Genomic DNA, 21,659 nt, shown 5'->3' with positions numbered 1-21,659 from the left:
CCTTTAGGTAACTTACTATTTTCATCCTACAGAAATATTTGACATCTCTGTATCTTTTTTAAATCCACCTGTGAAGTGGAAATGCTCATGATCTTCTCTGCTAAAGATTTGAAATTTTTTAGTCATGGTTTTCAAACATTTGTTTACTGAAGGCAAAAATTCTCTCCCTAGGGTATGAATGATTGGTTTTGAAGCCCTTTTAGGGTCTGCTAGGACAGGGAGTGGGATGATGTCCAGTGTGGAGGTGACATTTATGAAAATACCCAGGAACCTTATTCTAGAATAGTATTTTCTTTTAAGGAAAAAAGGGATTCATTTTCTTGTTTTTAAATCCAAACAATTCCCAAGATATTGTCAAATGAGTTTGGGTTTAGTGCTGTAGGCTAATGGTTGTATAGCACCTCTGCTTCCTTAGCTACTTAATCTAATAGTTCACAGGCATTTGATGGTGTTTACTCGATAGGTAAATTTTACCCTTTGTGTCTATTCCGTATGTGCTTTTACCCTGTCAGATGAAGAAATGGGACAGGAGAAGGGAAAAGCTGCAAAGGGACTAGACTTGGGCAAGGAGAATCCAGTAGAACATTTCAATTCAAAAATATCTTACATTCCACTAACTGTAGATTCATTTGGGTTGCAAGGTGCTAGATCATTTGAAATGCAAATCTACCCTCTCCCCATTTAAATCATATTTGCTTTTAAAGAAATTAATTAAATAAAAACTTGTCTGAGTTCGATTTTTCAGTTTGCCGAGACCTTGGTTTTAGTCAATGTCTGATTTGATGCTGGGACTAGTTTGAAAGATTGAAATTTTAAGATTCTTCTAGTTAAGACCTTTTCCTTAGCATCAAGGTAATTTAGGTTAAGGCCATCAGTTCTGCCCAGTGTCTTCCTTGTCTAATTACTGTCCCTAAAACAAAGAACAAGACAGGGAAGAAAAGGAGAAAGCATACCAATTTTTTTTATTGTTATTATAGCTTTTTATTTACAAAACATGCGCATGGGTAATTTTTCAATACTGACCCTTGCAAAATCTTCTGTTCCAACTTTTCTCCTCCTTCCCTATACCCCCTACCCTAGATGGCAGGTAGTCCCATACATGTTAAATAGGTTAAAGTATATGTTAAATACAATATAAAGCATACTTATGTTAAACCCTCCTTCCAGCCCCCTCCACTCTTCTCAGGATTTTTTCTTCATGGAGAGTTTAGAATTTTTCCCTAGGAATAAGGAAGGGCTACAGTAAAAATGCCAGTTTCTTCCTCCAAGGGATATCATGAAGGAGAGCTGATTAACCACTCAGCTAATCAACAGTATTTTTAAAGTGACTGCTTTAAAGATACAAATACAAAACATGAGGCAATTACTATTCACAAGGAATCTACATTCTGGCAGAGAATTTTAACTTTTCTTTGTGTCCTGGACCCCGCTGGGACTCAGGGAAGCCTATGGACTCTTGCAAATTATATTTTTAAATTCAAAAAATACAACACACATGATTACAAGAAAATCAGTTACATTGAAATGTAATCATAAAAGTATTTTTAAAAAAATAAGTTCATAGACCCTAGGTTAGAAACTCCATGTTTTTTAAATTATTATAACTTTTTATTGACAGAACCCATGCCTGGGTAATTTTTACAACATTATCCCTTGACTCGCTTCTGTTCCAACTTTTCCCTTCCTTTCTTCCACCCTCTCCCCTAGATGGCAGGTAGTCTTACACATGTTAAATATACTATACTATATCCTAGATACAATATATGTGTGCAGAACCATACAGTTCTCTTGTTGCACAGGAAGAATTGGATTCAGAAGGTAAAAATAATCTGGGATGAAAAACAAAAATGCCAACAGCTCACACTTATTTCCCAGTGTTCCTTCTCTGGGTGTAACTGATTGAAACTCCATGTTTTAATGGGTTTAAGTGATGGAGTTGTATATGTAAAAGCATATCCAGCTTTGGGTAGTTATGTTAAATCCAGGGTGGTGATATTGTTGATATTATATTACTATTGAATGCTCACTTATAATATTGGTAGTAATCAATAAACTCATTGCTTATTAATAACACAGTTATAATAACTAACAACCTGGACCATGGTATATGAAAGATACTTTTGGCTTCTCATTAACCTCTGTCTCCCCAGCCCAAGGGTAAAGGGTGACAACTCGTGGCAAGGACAGTGGACAGTCATGGCAGCCTCAGCTGGGCCCTCCAGTACCTCCACTTAGTTTCTGTTCTCTTCATATCCAGGCATTCTGCCGGATGCATGGCCCTCTGGGAATCTCATGACCAAGCAGGAAATATCCATTCTTCCATTATCCAGACTATGGGGAGATCAAAGCCCTGCTGGTCTTAATCTCCTCAAAAACAAAGGTGATCTTTAGCACTATAATCCAGGTCCCTGTCAGACATGTTTGACTTTGGCAAGCCACTTGCTCTTCCGTGCCTCAGTTTCCTTACTTGTAAAATAAAGGGCTTGAACCTGATGACCAATAACATCCCTTCTGGCTCTGGATCTTTGCACAGGTCACGTGCTTCAGTTTCCTCATCTAAGGTCCCTGCCAGCTCTAAATCTTTGATCCTGAGATCTTGTGACCTGTCAAAAATAAGACATCCTGCTGTCTCAGCCCTTGAAGTGGATCCAGGGTCACTTTTCTCCCAGAATGCAGTCTCTGAGCAGGACCTCAGAGGTATGAATGCAACATGCCTTGAAAGTGCTCCCATTCATCATGACTTTCTCATTTCCCTTTCCTTAACCTCTCTAGTTAATTCACCATCTGTTTCTGAGACAAGTGATGACCAGTATTACTGCTATCACACTGACTTTGTAACAGCTTGAATTTTCCAAAAAAAAATTTCTCTGCTTTAAAATACTTCTTAATGGCCTCGGTGAAAAAAAGATGCACCTTTCCTCTATGTGTTAATTTAAAAATGATGGGTAGTTTCAAAATAGATTGACCTGTTCTGTCAGACAGAAGGTGGTTGCCATGACAGCAGGAGCCGGAAGGGTAAAAGGAGCATCGGCAGATTTCCAGGGCTGTGCCGACAGCCTGAGCCACATCAGATAGGCCCATTTCTTAGTCCCTTGTTGTTGCCATGTCTTCAGCTCACACAGACCAGGTAGCACCCTGTCTCAGGAAAAATATTAACATTTGAAAGGACAGGCCTGCCTCACAGGAATATGCTATTAACATCAGAGAAATGGAGTGCTCTCCTCTTTTAGTTTTTTTAAGGAATTGGAGTGATGGGCAGAGAAGGCTGGCCTCACTTAGTTAGGATTAAATACAAAGTGGACAGGATTAGGTAAATAGATTAGAAAGATAGACAGGCAGGCTCTCTTCAACAATGAGATGATCCAAACCAGTTCGGTAATGAAGAGACTCAGCTGCATCTAGAGAGAAACTATAAGTGTGGACTATAACATAGCATTTCTACTCTTTCTGTTGTCCTCTTGCATTTTTGTTTTCCTTCTCAGGTTTTTTTTACCTTCTTTCTAGATCCAATCTTTCTTGGGCAGCAAAATAACTGTAAAAATATGTATACATATATTGGATTTAAAATATAATTTAACATGTATGGGACTACCTGCCATCTGGGGGAGGAGGTGGGGGGAAGGAAGGGAAAAGTTGGAACAGAAGGTTTGCAAAGGTCAATGTTGAAAAATTACCCAGGCATGTGTTTTGTCAATAAAAAGCTATAATAAAAAAAGTTTTAAAAAAAGAGAGACTAATAGACAAATAGACCTGGATAGATAAGATGGGTAGCTGGCTGGCTGGCTGGATAGACAGACAAATCGAATGCTTTTCATACACATCAGGCACTCTACTAACCATTGGAATAGAAAATTATTCCATATCTCAAAGCCCTTACATTCTGATGGGGAAGATAAAGCACAAAAGGGGATATCAAGGCACCTCCTAAGAAGGTAGAATAATCTGGAGAGAGAGTTAGGTTGAAAGGGAAGAGAACAGTGGTTGAACCTCCTAAGAAAGAACACAAAATTCAGTCCTCTAAATCATCTTTATAATAAAATGGTGGCTAAGAGGCCTCTCTAGCCCTTTAGAACAAAAGTCAACCATCCAAGTAAGGCCCTCTTAGCTGGGACCTCTAAATTGTATTTAATCTGGAGGGTCAGAAGGGAGGTAAAGAGTGATCAGCCCCGATTTGGGCAGCTCCTCCCCCTCCATTTCTTTGATTCGGCAGCCTTGTCCATGGGTGCTCTGTGGGTACCGGCACTCTGAAGCGACTCAGGGAGGGACACAGCATGGCACTGTGATGGGATCCCTGGCTGTGCAATCAAAGGATGTGGCTTTCAGACCTGCCTCTGAGCATTATTGTTCAGGTGAAGGTCATTTTGGAACCAGGTAGGACATCCTCCCTTATGGTTCTTCCTTAATGATCCTGAGAGCTGGATTTGGAATCACGATCCTGGTTCTATACCACTTTAGTCACTTAACGGCAGCTGAGATCCCAGGGCTGGATCACATCACCTCCCTGGATCAGTTTCCTCCTGTAAAAGGAGGGAGTTGGACTAGATGGAATCTAAGGTCTCTTCCAGCCTCAGGATATATTCCTTAACCTACCAGAAACAGCTGAGACCCCTTTATAAGTCACAGAAATCAGTGTCATAGTGTCCAGTAGGAAGCTTGTCACAGATTCTCTTCCCACAATCATTAGAATTTATTTTTACCAATATTGAATTTTCACCCAGCTAGTTAGTGTGTGAGATAGCCTTATACAGGCTGCTGTGTTTTGGTCATCCCATGGGGATGCCCTGGCCGAGCTTTCGTCTGCTATATCCCAGAATTCCAGACCATCCCCAAGGAGGGGCATCTACCCTCCATCTCTCCTTCTGCTTTTGGATGGCTCACCCTTTGGGGAGCTTTTCCCTAGCACAAAGCCTGGATTTGCTTCTCTGGAACTTCCACACATTTGCTGCTCCTGATTTTGTCTTCTAGGGATAGGCCATGAGTCAGGGTCTCCTTCTCAGGGCTCTGTGGGGACAGGTCCTATTCAGCCCGTCCTCATCTGTTGTGTCTTTGAAGCCCTCTGACGTCCTGGCTGCCCTCTGTCTGTCCTTGCTCTTTAACCGAGCTGCCCAGAACCAGACCCAGTCCTCCATGAGGTTGGGCTGGCAAGGGCAGAGCACAGAGGAACCACCCTGGGGCACATTACGGTCCCTTCTTGGGCTTCTAGGTTGTACTGCTGATTTTCAGTCCATGAACACTCCCGGGTCTTATTGGGAATAACTGCGAGCTGCCCATGGTCTCGCTTATTTTATGCTCGTGAAGCTGATTTTGTGCCCTATGAAAGACCTGCTCTTTGTCCTTACTGAGTTTCCCCTTATTAGACTGAGTCCACTGCTTCAGCTGTCGTGTTTCTTGTGCATCCTCAATTCTGTGCACCTGTGTGTTGGCCATCCCTATGGGCAGCTGGGTGCTGTGGTGGACAGAACAGTAGACCTGGAGTCAGATCAAATCTGGCTTTTTGTGGCCGTGTGATCCTGGGCAAATCACCTAACCTTAGTTTGTCTCAGTTTTCTCAACTGTAAAATGGGAATAATCAAGCATCTGCCTCATTCTGAGCTGTGGCATTCCTGATGCTATTTTTAGGGAATCATCTCATCCTCTTATATTCACCCTTTTCTTACTTGACTTCCATCACTGGTGCAGTTGTTTTAAACATACAAATAGATTAGTGATTTCCCCTTGCCTCCAAATCTCTTCAGACAAATCCAATATTTCTACTTCTCTGGACTTGTTTCCCTCTTTGTGTTCAGAATTTTCTTCTCCCTCCTGGGTTGACTTCCCTTGAAGCATTTTACTTCATGGGATCCTAGTTTCTTTTAAATCCCCTTAAAATGTGGGTGTGTATCAGACTATGACTAGATTTCTTCTCCCATCACAAACTCTAATATTCATTTCCCTCTAAAGGTTCTCTCATTCTCTCTCCAACAACCACTTCTTCTTGTTAGTGAGAATCAGATCCAGAATAGAATTTCCACTTGTTGTTTTCTAAATCTTTTAAAGAATGAAATTATCACCTGATTATGAGGTCCCTTTCAATTCAAGTTTCTATAGTTTCATCAATCAATCAAGCTCCCATAAGGCAAGTCAAGAAGTTTTTAGCTACTCTATTTTTGGCACAGAGAGAGCTCCAGTAAATCTCTATAGTCCCCTGTGTCCATTATGTTATACCTCTGTTGCAGGATTTTGATCTTTCTCAAATTATTTCCTTTTACAGTCCAGGTGGTCTGTGGTATACTTCAGTAAATCTCAATTTCTTTAACTGTAAGATGAGGTTATAAAAGTACTCACCTCCCAGGATTGTTGTAAGAATCAAATTTCTAAAGCACTGACACATAGTAGGTGTTATATAAATTCTATTATTATTATTACTTTGAGGAAAATTTTTTTCCATTTCTCTTTTCTTTGATCTTCACCCAAATATTCTTCCTCATGTTTCTTACCTCTGATTCTTGGATATCCTTACATGATTATACCCTCTTAATATATAATGCTACTTTAGTCTAGCTCCTTTTACCCATCTTGTTGCTTCTGAAAAAGGTATATCCTTCTAATCAATGGATTTCATCTAGTCTGAATGATATGTGTGAGGTCAGATTTGCTCCCCTTCCATTGACTTTGGGCTAATTCTTTGTTAACTTTGGGCATTTGTATATAGATGCTTGAAGTCATGAGCTTACTACTGACTCTTTTATTGAATTTTGGGGTATATTAGCTGCTTTTCTTTCTTATTTGTGACTTTATTATGTCTCTAACTTAAGTGATTCTTATAAACAATCTTCTCCAAACCTCAAGTCTTTCATTAGTGTCCTTGGAATAGGGCAATTTTGGGAATTTAGGATTACCACAGGAAGACTTAGCTCTCCATAAGACCTCTAGCCTGTCAGAGTCACCTTTAAACCAGTTAAGATAGTTAAGGACTATAGAAATTCTCCTGAGCCTGCCTTGTAAAGACCCTAGAGAGCAGAAGCCCCCTTGGAGGTTGGAAAGCAGAGATTATCCAAGGTCTAAGATGGTTCATAACTGAGTACAACCCCATAAACTCCTATTTCTGTGTTTTTAACGCCCCAAACCTATGTTCATTGTTTTGACAATTATTTTTTTACTTATATTCATAAATATATTCAGTTAAAAGCTAGCGAGTAAACCTATGTTTATTGCAAATACACAACTATAAATCACCTGCTATATCCTTGAGATTTAATTTTTGTGACTTTATATGCCCCATAAACATTAAGTACTTTCTCAAAATAGAGTGGAGTAATTCATTTAAATGGCTGGGATTTTTTAAAAGAAAAAACAGTACTTTATGGATTAAACCATTATTTTACTACATTTCTAGAAGTAAAAATAAATTCTGCCACTTTACTCTTGTTCATGTAAATTCAGCTCAGCAGGAAGAACTCTTACTTGAAAGGAATTTGAAGAAAATTAGCAACTGAAATCATGAATGCCCATTCACATTATCAATCATATACTCCATGAATATTGCATGATATACTGCAATAACAATTTAGAAATTGGATTTTCTCTTTTGTCTTTTAAGAGCATAATGTGGCTTGACATCTCTCCTGGCTTTCCTTTATGAAACCCATTGTGGAGATGAAAAAATTCAAAGGAAGATAAATGTCAGTTTTCAGGGTTTTACAGTTTAACAACGGGGCTTTTAGTTTCCATTGCCTGGTATTTTTCTAAACAGTGACAAAGGCTTTTAAAAAATGATTGTGGAAGAATTCCTGTCATGTTATTTGGCCATGGTTTTGCTTAGTAAAGCTTTTATCTTTTTAATTATCCAAAGGGGCAGCTTTCTTTTTTTGTCACTGATATTTAATATAAGACAACTCTTTGTAAGTACTAACCCTAAAGGTTTTTTTTAATTCCAATTTTATCGTAGAGAATGCCATTCTTTTCACTTTTTAAGACTAGCTTTATCAGCTTATATTAATGAAAAAAATATATATCCGAGACTTAATTTTTATCTAATGTTAAAAATGGCCCTTTTAGTATTTACAATGTAAACACTCCAAGATGGAGTAGAGATGAAATATCAACATGATACAGTTGAAAGAGTACTAAGTCAGAGTTTTGGCTAAGCTACTGATTACCAGTATATCATGAACAAAGTCATTTATGCATTTTGAAGCTACTTCTGTAAATGTTAAGGAGCTTTATAAAGTCAGATATTATTAGTTTCATTAATATTGTACAGGAGCATTAATGCATGCCATTGTCGATCTCACTATTTTCAGAATAGAAAAGACAAGTGATAGTGATTTATTTAGCAACAACACTACTATTAATGTCATAGATCCCATTGTGTGAGTGAGATATTTTCAAAGTATAATGTTTTACTTGATCTCCAACTCAGGAGGAATCAGGAGTCAAAAATGGGACTGGTTAAGAGAAGTCCAGCATCCACAAATATGGAGTTATGGTCCCTCAGACCATTTGTTCTAAGAGCTGAACTTTAGGAAAGGCTCATTTTAGAAGCTAGAAAACATCCACTGGAGGACCACCAAGATGACCAAGGGCCTTGTCTTCCAAGTTTATGAAAAGAATTGGCTGAAGGAGATGAAGATGTTTGTTCCCTAGAGAAATAAACACACGCTAGGATAACCATCACATGAAGGAACTTTGTTTAGTCCCAGGAGCAAAACTAGCAGGAGAGTGGCAGATTTAAGTTCAAGATTAAGAAAAACGTCCTCTGACAATTCAAACCATCCCAAAGTAGAGTGGGATTCCTGGGGATGAGGAGAGGATTCCTCCCTCACTGGAAGCTTTCTGGCAAAGGCAGGATGAGTACTCTCCCAGTATGTTGTAGTGGAGGAGGGCTCCGTTTTCAAAACCCTTTAAACTATAAAATTAATGAAAGGGGAAGGGATAATATAAAATCATGTTAAATGAAAAATAATTTCTAGATAAACTTATTTCATTTGGAATAAGCCACTATCAATTTTAGCTTCAAGTTAAAATAAATACCCTTTTCATTACAGTTGTGTCAGAAAAAAAGAGTCGCCATTAGAAATCACTCTAAGTTATCTTTTAGGAATGCTTAGAAAAATTGAGCAAGTTAAGAAATAACTGTAATTTTAAACTTATTCCTGAAATTACTGTGAGGTCAATCAAAAACATAAGCATTATTACTTATAAAAACAGTTTCAAGAAAGGAATATAAAATTTTGAATCATGATTTTTCTGAATTAATAATTATGTTACTTTAAAGAAATATTTTTGGGGAGAGAGAGTTTCTTTTTAATATATACAAAGTATAAATCATTAATTGTTAAGCAATGGAATCAACATAAGCTTTATTCATTAAGATCTCTACTACATTTATTGAAAAAAAATTCATTTTTAGATTTCCTCCAACTCAAATATTGTGTTGATTTTGGCCATTACCATTCTTTTCAGTTTTTTTTTTTCATTCTTATTGTCACTCTCTTAATAAGCGTGTGATTTATGGGCCATGTACTTAGATTTGGGAAAAGGTGGGGGATAGAAGTAATTTTTTTTCCAGACCATTAGGGTCTAATATCTATGCTAGGTTATCACTGATAATTGTTGTTTGGAAAAACAGATTACATTGAAATGTTTTTGTTTTTGTTTGTTTTTTTTTGCCAATCTTATGTGAGGTAATTGGAGAAAATGCCACAACAGCTAGGCAATTCAGCAGCAGCAGGTAAGAATAAATTTGACTCCTGTTTCAGAATCTACCAAAGATAAACTAAAAGAAAGCTTAGCCTAGAAGAAGTTGAGCTCAGAAGCAGCATTACTAGTATAGAATAAGAAGGAAAAATTCACTTGGAAAAATGATATATACTTTTATGTAGCAAATTAATTAAACTAGTATTTATTAAATAGCTATCTTATGCCAGTAGAATTGGCAAAAATGAAACAGTCCTTCCCACTAACGGGCTGTCTGCACTGATAGAATCCCATCAAAGAAACATACACATATGTATAAAATTACATATATGGTACACATAGGTATATATACATATATATACCCATGTATACACATATATACATATATATACATATACACACTATATATATATATATATATATATATATATATGTACATATACACATATATATTGAAATTTATTTTGCAACTTAGTCTTATAGCATTTCCTTGGACACTAATTTATCTAAGGTCACTCAAACAAGATGTGTCATAGAGAAGACTTAAACTTAAATCTTATACGTGGTGAACAATGTCTCTTTCCACTAAACTGCCCTACTTTTCATGTCTGTGTGTCTGTGGTTTTTGTAAAGCTCCTTATACCAAAAATTCTTCCATGGCTCTAGGCTGACAAGTGAAACTCTTTTGAGGCACAACATTAGGTTACTGTGACTTGAGTAATTAGCATGAACTTCAGAAGAATGGGAACCTGGGGGGACCTGTCCATAATTTAGCCCCTTACACTAATCACACAGATTGTGTGTGCATGGCTTACTTTCTGGGCTAGTGGTTCGCTTCAATTTGCCTTGGCTCTGAGAGGGGTAGGTTCCTAGAGATGGACCATTCTTAAGGGTTAGCTCTGTTGTAAAGGAATATTCTTACTCTATTCACCACGACAATTCTTGAGCCCCCAGTGATATGCTTCTATTTACTCAAAACCAAACACTCACAATAATGACATTTTTATATCTAAAACATAACCACTTAATAGTAAGGCAAAAGAAATAATAATAATATCACAATATTCATAAAAATTCCATTTACAGGAGTAACAAAAATAATCCACATATAGACCTAGATAATGTATTCCTACAAATGCACTCAGTGTAGTTAGGGAAGAGTGGACACATATTTACTGAAACTTGTCAAAAGGATACAAGAGTGAGGAAAACTCACCTTCTAGAGAGGGAATTTTCAGCTTTCACGTCCTCTGCCTCAGGAACTGCCTGCACAAGTTCTTTCATGAGAATAGTTTCTGTGGTCAACACATGCTTCCACTAGGGATCATCCATGATCCTGAGCTTCCCCACTGAGTGTACCTACACAGGGAGGAATAAAACTTCAGCCGACTTATCTGGTCACCGGGTGACTTCTTTGGTCCTCTGCTTCAGAACGATTGTTTCGCTCATTTGAATTCTTTCTTAATAGCGTCTCTAGTATCCATCACTTTCAACATCAAGCTTAGACGATGTAGTTTTGAAATTTGCCATTTCATTGCCTTTTTTTCTTATCTTCCTGGATTCAGATTTGGGCTTCTTTCTGATAATGACCATACCTCAGTTTATGATTAATAGCCAAATTATTATCTTTGTCTATGATTAAAATAAATTATATTTGTTCCATAATCATATAACAATTCTGATATACATATCCTTCTAATATGCTATAACTTGTTACATTCAAAAGTATAACTGCTTCTCCCAGAGATCTGAGTCAGGTATAGTAGTGAGAGAAAATTGCGAAAGGATAGATTTCAAAATTGCATCATCTAAGACCTGCACCTTTTTGACACTGGAAATGATGGACACTAGAGTTATTAAGGAATATATATATATATATATATATACACATGTGTATATGTATATTTTCATACTTTATCTGTGTGTGTATATATATATGTTATATATACTAATATATATTTACCATACATATATGTATGTGTGTAAATATACTTTTTTCTGTCTTTGTGAATATATCTTTGTGAATGTGAATGAGGATAAAAATCTTCATAAGCTATGTTGGTAGGATTTAGAGTTGGAAAGGACCTTAAAGGTCAAATCCAAACTTACTTTACAAGGAGAAAATGAAGACTTACAGAGATTTAAAGCCTTGTTTGAGGTCACACAAATAATAAGAATATACTGTTTCTGTTTGGCCTAGGGTACTTAGCGTCTTTTAATATTAGCTTTGCTAAAAAAATAAAAAAGCCTTGAATTTGATGTTTCAAACTAAAAAACATGAGAGAATGTATTCCTCTTTCAGGGTCGAGATCTGGACTATAAAATTCAAGAGTACAAAGAAGCTGGGAACACCTTTCCTGAAAACCAGATAATAGAATGGTTTATTCAGCTGTTACTGGGAGTGGACTACATGCATGAAAGGTACAGTTGCCAGTTACTATGAGCAGTTTTATGTGAATTTGTATTTAATAAATGAGATTTTTTTTTTTATGTTTGAAAGAAAATTTAAGGAAACCAAGTAATCAGTTGTCCTTTCAAATATTAAACTCTTTGAGAACAAATATGTAAAACAACAACAACAACTTTCTTTTGCCAGGCACTTTATAATGTTCATTGGATGGAATATTTCTAGTCATGGTTATATTAATGAACATTTAGAAAGATTGCTCAACCCACAGTTAGAAGCATAGTATTTACTTATATAATTATATATATATTTTATATATATATATATATATATATATATATAACATACTTTATTAAAGCAAACGTTATATAGCATTTGCTTTAATAAAGTATGTTAAATTTATTTTTAAAGAGTTGATCTTAACAGAAACTTACATTTAGTTATATTTTGTATGCTGTTGTATGTATGTATAATGTTAAGGCACTTATTTTATATAATTAATGTATTTTATGTTAGAATCAACTCATAAAATTTTTAGTACTCAAAGTAGTCATTTGGTCACCCTGACATCTTGGAACATTTTGGTTGGATTGACATACACAACGTTTTGGGATAGTTGAGGCAGAAAATACACTTTGGTTTAGGTTGAATGGATATTCACATCAAAAGCCAATCCCATACAAACATCTCCAGTTATGAAGGCCAAAGTGTATTTTATAGGTTTTACTTATCTGTTATTTGTCTATTTTGAACTATGCTTAAAAAACTCATATTTTTTCTACTGTTTGAGTGATAATTTAAAAAGACATTTTAAATAATCTCCAAGGTATAGAGCAGTAGAGTAAACCAATCAATGCAAAGATGGCTATCCAAAAAAGAAAAATCAAAATCAAAAACAAACAAACTCCTGTGAAGCATTCACTTAAAGCTAATCATTTGAAAAATTGTAGCACCAGCCTTACAGCCTTCATTGCCTATAGTGATGCTTCCTGAGATGAACAAAGCTGTGACCATCCCTGACTGGCAGTCTGCTTAAACATATGTTACGGATGGTTTCTGATAATATAAAAAGTAATCAGTTTATCCTGGGTTTCTCCACTTATCTTCTTAAATACATGCTAGATGATGAAGATATTCAAATATTATGAGTAATCCTAAATCTTTTGAGTGATGCCAGACCAACTTGGGAGACATTGATAGAAATATATCAAGTAATCTTCTCAAAGACTATACTAAGTAACTCTTGTTGAATTTAGGACTTCAAGGTTTATTCATTTTTAAAATTACTATTTCTATTGCTTCCCATAACTATTTTAAATTAACTTTTAAAATACTTATTAAATATCATTAATCAAGAAAGAGTTCAAGAGAATCCAGTTGATCAGAATAAGACAGTGATTCAAAATTGTCTTTAATTCTATATGACTGTCTTCTGCCTGACATTTCTTTGTTGTTCTTTGAGCAAAATGTAAAATTTGAATTTAAGTATCTATTTAAAGTTTAATGACTTACAGATTGTTTTCTATATTTGATTCTACATGGAAACAATTAAGTACATTTCTCATTCTAAAATCAACTTTCAAAAGGTTTGTGGATATTTCATTAGTAGATACTGTGTAAGTTTTAAACTTTATCTGAAATCAGTTCAATAAAAGAATAGCCAAAGTTGGGGATGATTATTTCTCTTCCAGTATTGAGTAATAAAGGAAGAAAGGTGATAAAGCAGAGTGAATATGCAATGTTTTTTATATCTGGATCTGAAACTTGATTCTTTATATTTCATCTGATGAATGAAGCTAATTCTCATTAGTTCTATTATTGAGGTATCTAATATTATATTATTAGCTTGGGAACGACTCCTACATCCAAATTAAGAGAATCAAAACTATAAGAGCAATTATGTTTTTATTTGACCATTTATGAATGACAATTAAATATCCTTTCCCTTGCCTGATAGTTACATAATAAGATCTCCTTAATTTCTTTCAAATTATCTCATTTATCTGATCCTTTCTCCCTAAGGATGGATCATATCCCTACTCAGCATCCCCATAGGCATCTCTAATTCAATATTATGGCCAAATGGAATTCATTGTATTAACTCCAAAAATCCCTATTTTTTTGAGTGTGTGTTGTTGGCCAGGCTGATTCAAAGTAGTCTGGTGCTCCAGTTTTGGAAATGGAAGAAAATAAAAGACTTATATACCTGGGGTATCAAACTCAAATAGAAATGGTGATCACCATTGTGGGCTGCATATTGATTTAGTAAATCACATACTACTGTTATCTATGTTTTATTGTATTTTCATTTTAGTACACAGTTCTTCATTACTGTTAAGTCTTATTGGGGCCACAGTCAGAGTGTTGTGGGCTGCACGTTTGATGCCTTTGTTGTAGACCAATTCATAGTTGACAAAAGGCAGTTTAATTGCCTATGGCTAAGTAAAAGGACACCCAGCAAGATGATAGCCCTGATTTGTTTAGTTAAGTGGACCATGACACCCCTCTTGTTCTGGTTCTCCTCCTATCTAACAGACCATCCTCAGCTCTCTCCTTTGCTGGATCCTCATTCAGGTTGCTCAGTGTTACCCTGTGCTCTGTCCCGGGTCTTCTCTTCTCTCTATATATTATGTTGCTTGGTAATTGGATTTAATGATCATTTCTCTGCTGGTGATTCTTAAATTTACCTACCCTGTCCTCTAACTTCCAATTTCAGGACTCTAAGTGCCTTTTAGACATCTTGAGATGGATGTTCAGGAGTTATTGAAAACTCATTATGTCCAAAAATTGAACCTATTCTCTTTCTCCATCACCCTTCCCAAAGTTCCCAGTCATTGTTGAGGACACCATCCTCCCAGCCCCTTGGGCTCATCTTGGACTTCTCATCCTCCTTCGTCCCCCTTTTGCAGGCTGGTTGATTTCACTCCTACAACGTCTCCCCAATATGCCCCTCCTTGCAGACCCTCCTTACCTCACGCCCTGACTGCTGTCATAGCACCTGGGTTCTCAAGGCTCTTCTCACTCCAGTCCATTCATTCTTTTCATCTCTTATGGACACTGCCCTGTTTTTTTCTTGTTTATCACATTTGTTCCCCGATCCACAAGTAATTGCATTTTCTTCTTCTTCCTTTTCCCGATCCTCTTTCTTTCTCTTCCATTGCTTCTTTCTCTGATTTTGTCAGTGGGGTTTTCTACATAGGCTCAAATCACATCTCTTCCTCTCTTCAGTTTTCTCTTCCTCCTCCTCATTCGTCGGGTTGTGATGGTGGGGATGCCTGAAATCTCTTTCTCTTGGTCGTGGTAGATATCTGTTCATTAGAGAGGAGACAAACATCAGTAGAATTTTTTTTAATACTTTTCCCTTAGATTTTGAGTGCAAAGGGAATACCAGTGGCCCAGGCATTATTCCTTTTTTTCAGTTTCCATATATATATATATATATATTTATTATAGCTTTTTATTTATAAGTTATATGCACGGGTAATTTTTCAGCATTGACAATTGCAAAACCTTTTGTTCCAACTTTTCCCCTCCGTCCCCCCTCCCCTTCCCCCAGATGGCAGATTGATCAATATATGTTAAATATGTTAAAGTATATGTTAAATATAATATATGTATATATGTCCAAACAGTTATTTTGCTGTACAAAAAAGAATCGGACTTTGAAATAGAGTCCAATTAGCTTGTGAAGGAAATAAAAAATGCAGGTGGACAAAAATAGAGGAATTGGGAATTCTATTTAGTGGCTCATAGTCATCTCCCAGAGTTCTTTCCCTGGATGTAGCTGGTTCAGTTCATTATTGCTCTATTGGAACTGATTTGGTTTATTGTTGAAGAGGGCCACGTCCATCAGAATTGATCATCATATAGTATTGTTGTTGAAGTATATAATGATCTCTTGGTTCTGCTCATTTCATTCAGCATCAGTTCATGTAAGTCTCTCCAGGCCTCTCTAAAATCATCCTGCTGGTCATTTCTTACAGAACAATAATATTCCATAACATTCATATATCATATATCAGTCATTCTCCAATTGATGGGCATCCACTCAGTTTCCAGTTTCTGGCCACTACATAGAGGGCTGCCAGGCATTATTCTTAATCAGTATATCTTAACATGAAGGTTTTTCCACATTAAAAATTGGTTCTGAGGCATCTTAAGCAGGTTGATGCTTAGGAATATATTTGTGAATTTTGCATTAAGTATTTTACAGAAATAGCCCTGCCCAATATGATGTATTGAGCGACTGCCTTAAAAAATTAATGGCACAACATTTCCATTTCTTCCTCCACTGGAGTTATCTGATGACTTGACACTATTTAAATTATTTGCATAGATCTTCCCTATGCACTAGGAGTTTAAATCTTAATTTTAATTTTAATCTACCTTAAATTTTTCTGTGAGCTCTTTTTAGGATTTAAACTCATTTGCTTTATTGGGCTCTTTCATCTAAGTGTTGACCCTCTTATGATGTTCATAACTGGTCAGAATAAAAAGGCATTTGGCATGGTTGTTATTTAGAGATCATTATGTGGATTTTAGTTTATCTTTAGGAAGACCCATCATTATTTTTCCTTTTTTCTTTTAAACTAGTCTGCCTAAGACTGATGTCTCAGTTTAAAAGTAACTAGAGACATTGGTTAGTTCTTTTGAGGTAGCACATACAAGAAAAAAATATTAACTTACAGAAATGCTTTTCTGTTGCTAAAGATGTAAATAAAAGATTATTTTATAGAAAAGGCTGTTTTTCTGCTTTCTGTACTAAGTAAGACCAGAGACAGCTAGGTAGAGTAGTGAATAGTATGTTGTACTTAGTGTGCTGTGCCTGGAGTCAGGAAAACCTGAGTTCAAATGGACCAACAGTGTGACCCTGGACAAGTCCCTTAAACTGTGTCTGCCTCATTCTTCTCACCAGCAAAATAGAAACAATAATAGCATCTGCTTCCCAGAATTTTGAGGTCAAAATGAAATTGTATTTATAAAGTTTTAAATTACTACATAAATGCTAGTTTTCTTCATCAGCAGCAGCATTTGAATTCTGTCTCAGATACTCCCTGGGCAAATCACTCAGCCCCTTCCTGCCTCAGCTTCCTCATTTGTAAAATGGGAGTAATAACTCCAACTTCACAGGGATGTTGTGAGGTTAAAAATAGATTTTATATATATAACTATTAATTATTATTGCTAATAATCAGGCTCCTAAAGAGATAAGACTAAGGAGTGGGCAGGATGACTTGTGGTACTGATTGATCCCTCCCCAGTTTAGAGATGGGGTGAGGAAGAGAAAATTAAATCTGAGAAGTTATCAAGTAGAATAATATCTAGAAATAAAGATTGTTGTCCCAGAAAGGTCAGGCTTGGGAACCATTGTCTCCATACAAAGTAGGGTTAAAACTAGAAATCATTACAAGGTACAGATGGGGCTAGCAGAAATTTTGATTCAGAGAGGAGTGGGTCATAATTCAGTTCTAGACAGGTAACAGGATGCTGAGATGAATCCGCAAAGAATGACCTCCATTTCCACTTGAACTTGGGTGGATGGGGGACCTGGCTGACCCACTGTGTGTGGCTGAGCCCACTGCAGTGGGAGGAGGTTTAAGAAGTCACCAATCTACCCCAAATGGAGCAGTTGATGATGATTATGTTTCCTGATGGGTTTGCCACCTAATTGTTTTAGAATCTCAGCCCTGAGAGGCTAATTATTTCCTCCCAGCTCTTCTGTCTTTAGTGACTGGTGGTCCCACTGGAAACAAGGATTGGGGAGGCTAGGATATTTTCTGGATTGACTTACCCAAAGGAATCAGGAATAAGACACAGTTTAGCTAATTATCAGTTTCCTACAAAAGTAGAAATCTATTAAAATGACATTTGTAATTAAATAGTTACTATGGCATTTGTCTAACTTTTAAAAGCATGCCTTCTCTATTGAGATTTAAAGGAGCAGGAATAATTCATTTCAAATCAGGCATCTCTAATGCGATGTAGACTGATTCTAGAGGATAGAAGATGAAGCAAGTTCCCATCTCCTTTCTGAAAGGTGAAAGACTTAAAATACATTTTCCAAGGTGGTCGATGTGGGAGTTTGTTTTGATAGTACATATTGGTTACAGGGCTTTTATTTTTCTTTGAATTATTTTAATTGTTCAGTGGGTGGGGGTGGGCAGGAGATGAAATAAATATGTTAAGTGGAAAAATAATAAAATTTAATTTGAAGAAAAAAAGACTTAAAAAAAAAATTCTGCTTCTCTATCCACTAAATTAAATTATTGATTTATCACTGCATAGTCTAACCGTATTTTCCTTATTTTTCCTTTAAAGAAAACTTTTATCTATTGACCTAGGTGTTTGGGGAGCCAAAAAGCCCCAGGCTTTATACATTGGATGATTAAAGTAATATTAACTGCTTTGTAGCTCACTGATGCTTCCAAGGGCCAGAATCCTTCAAAGGCACAGAATTTTCTTAGAGAACTAAACAGTATTGAGCTTTTATTAACTAGCTAATTTCTCATTAACATGAGAGATAGTTTTTTCTACCACTGATAGCATTGAAGTCCTTAAGTTACCTTTTCCTGCACCTTAGAAATAGAAAAGGATCTTCTAAAAAATCAGGATTCATTTCTTTTCTGATAGATTTTGGATAGATTTTGGCTGCCATGGAAATGAAAGATTAAAAAAAAAAAGAAAAAAGAAACAAATAAACAAAAGCAAATGATAGTAGCTTTCCAATCACTAAAGACTCTCCCTGGTAAATATGCTTCTTATTCCAACTAATTTATGCCTTCCACCTTGGTCAGTTTGCCTTATCTTTCTTTGCTGTCCAAAGTTCCAGCAGGTTTTGTACTTTATCAAAAACCTCTGACAAAGGGCTACTTCTTAAAGAAGCAAATTTTTATGAACTTTACGCCTTTTACAAGCAAACCAGAAGTTTCAAAGTGGCGAACAAGCGTTTGTTCAAGTCGTTTCTCTGCGCTAAGCTCTGAAAATAAAAATTAAAGCAGAAGCACTGTCCCTGCCACCAAGGAGAGAGAGAGCATGGCAAAAATTGTATATACAAATTATATACAGTGTAAATGGAAGTCACCATAGCTTTGTGGAGGAAGTTCAAATCTGAACTGTTGGGGGGGACTGTGAAAGGTGCCCCAGTAAAAGGGGGATTTAAAATGAGTCTAGAACAAAATTAGGGAAACCACTGAATGGGGAGAGCATCCCCATCAGGCATGGGATCAGCCAGAGCAAAAATATTGGGGGTTGGGCAATGGGGGTGTAGGGAAAAGCAAGAAGACCCGTGTCTAGGGGTGTTTATTATGTAGATTTTGAAGTTGAAAGAAGGTTCAAGATTATCTAACAGACAGATCTGAGATCACCCAGACTTTAAATTATAGTAAGTCTCAGCCATGATTTGATCCTACTCTTCTGGTGAAAACATTGTGGAAAGGATGTGAGATTAGTCATCTAAGGATCTAGATATGAATCCTGACTTTGATACCTCTGTATCTTTGGGAACTCTATGCCCCTCAGTTTCCTCAGGAGGTTGAACAAGATGATTTCTGAGGGCCCTCTCAGCTCTAAATCCTGTGATTCAAATCTGAAGACTATGGCTTCCCCTCATAAATTATCTCATTCAATCTCTGTGTTAATTTCCAGCTCTGAATTTAATGAAGATCTAAGGAAACTCTCCTTCAGGAATTTTCATGTCGGAGCTACTGTTTGGTAGAGCAATTCAAATTCAAAAGTGCATTTCACTGAGCATTAAACATATATTTCAAGCCACAGTCCATAAACATTCGGCTGTCAGTAAAGTATTTATTTTGCTAGTGTCTTCCCTTTTATTGCCGACAGTATATATTAAAATGAGCTGTAGACATAGATTGCTTTCACCTGAGATGGGAAGTAAATTACTTGGGAAAATGGTGTACCAGAAATGTCTGGCTTGGCTCCTCTATGCAGAATCCCTTCAAAATAATCTCAGTGTATCACTTCGGGAAATGAAAATGATCTGGGAGAAGCAACAGTGCTAAGAATTAGAGGTTAGCATTATGTTTATGGCTTTGGTTTTCCCCCCGGCCTCTCTGAGATGTCAGGGCTTTTAAAAATTGTATTAGTAGCATTTGTTTTGAGGGTACCTACTCTATGATAGTTAACAAATTCTAAGAAATGCTGTTTTAAGAGCAAGAATACTTAGAGCTATCATGAGAGAGTAACTAATTGGAAAGGCTGAGGTTTAAATGAACTTGGATTGCAAAGAATATCAGACAGTATTAGGGTTTTCCAGAAAGGGGATTTGCCCTGGGTTTGGGTTTTTCAGAATTAAAGGAGCAGAGAGAACAGCTTCTGAGATAAACATCATGAATGTCTGGTATCAGTCCTGGGGAGGTGGTTGGTGTGCTTATCTAGAGAATGTTCCACTGTGATGACTTATTAGGACTTATATTTTGTTTTGTTTTATTTTTTGGCTGCCATGGAAATGAAAGACTAAAAAAGTACCAATTATTTGCATGTAGACAAACGTTCTGGTACCTTTTTTCCCCTCAACTCTGGCCCTGGTAGACATAAAATAGGGAGCTTTAGGTAACACTCACATGTTACCTAAATAACATTAATATTACTTATTAATAACCTTTAATATTACCTGTTAACATTACCACTAATAACCTCAATATTTATATAGCGCATTAAAGTTAGCAATCATACACATATATCTTAACTTTTACCATAGTAATAGCAAACATACTATAGTTATTATTCTCATTTTACAGGTGAGGAAATTAAGATTCAGAGAGATTTCCCATGGCCATATCTTTCAGATAAAAGTTAAAGGGGAGACTGGAGTGCAGGTCAAGTGGAAGCTTCTTTCCAATTATGTTGTGCTGCCTTATAATGGTGGAACTAACACCATACACAATTAAGGTAACTTGTCTTCCCTCTCAAGCAAGCCCTTAGTCTCCAAAGGGCCTGTGCAGCTCCCTAGACTTGTAGTGCTGCCTTAGGAGGGGAACATTCCTGAAAGGAGAAGCAGTTGGAGTTGCTAGAAATCTGACCCTTCTCCTACTTCTGCACAGGGCAGTAAAAACCAAAATCTCATCTTGTTTCTCTAAATGGCGGCTTTATCCTTCCCTTCTGCCTTCCTCTGGCTCGTGCTTGGCCAGGAACCATGGTGGAAGGTCTCCCCATGGCCTGCTATCGCTGGCTTGGTCCTCTGATCCCGGCTCTGACCCATTGCTGCTCTGACACGGTTTTTGGCCACCTCCAGGATTTCCCCTTCTCCCAGAGCAGATGCAGGTGATTCTTTTAGAGGGATCAGAGGGCTGCAGAGAGGTATATCTGATGACCTTTGTGTTCACCTCTTCCTTTTAAAGTATCTGTCAGAAAGGAAAGTCCCAGTCAGTGGTCCAATAATACGCTCACACCTTATCAATAAGACATCATCAGTGCAGAATCTCAAAGACTGCCTTGTGTTTATCTTGTTAACGAGGAATTAGCATCATGGAGAGAATCTCTCAGGCAGGGATTCCTTGTTCTTACCTTGGGGGGAAATTTTAATATAAATTTGAACCATTTTTTCTATTTTACTTTT

General features: G+C 36.7%; 1 protein-coding gene across 1 annotated transcript in view; it reads left to right on the top strand.

Moving 5' to 3' along the window:
• Positions 1-21,659, top strand: part of NEK11 (NIMA related kinase 11) — a 244,214-nt gene that overhangs the window by 54,914 nt on the left and 167,641 nt on the right. The window contains 1 exon segment of the mRNA XM_031940247.1: positions 11,981-12,099. Coding sequence (XP_031796107.1) covers positions 11,981-12,099 — 119 coding nt within the window.

The sequence above is a fragment of the Sarcophilus harrisii genome, chromosome 5 (genome assembly GCF_902635505.1).
Source record: "Sarcophilus harrisii chromosome 5, mSarHar1.11, whole genome shotgun sequence".
NCBI classification, from domain to species: Eukaryota; Metazoa; Chordata; class Mammalia; order Dasyuromorphia; family Dasyuridae; genus Sarcophilus; species Sarcophilus harrisii.
This window is presented reverse-complemented; position numbering and strand designations above follow the sequence as displayed.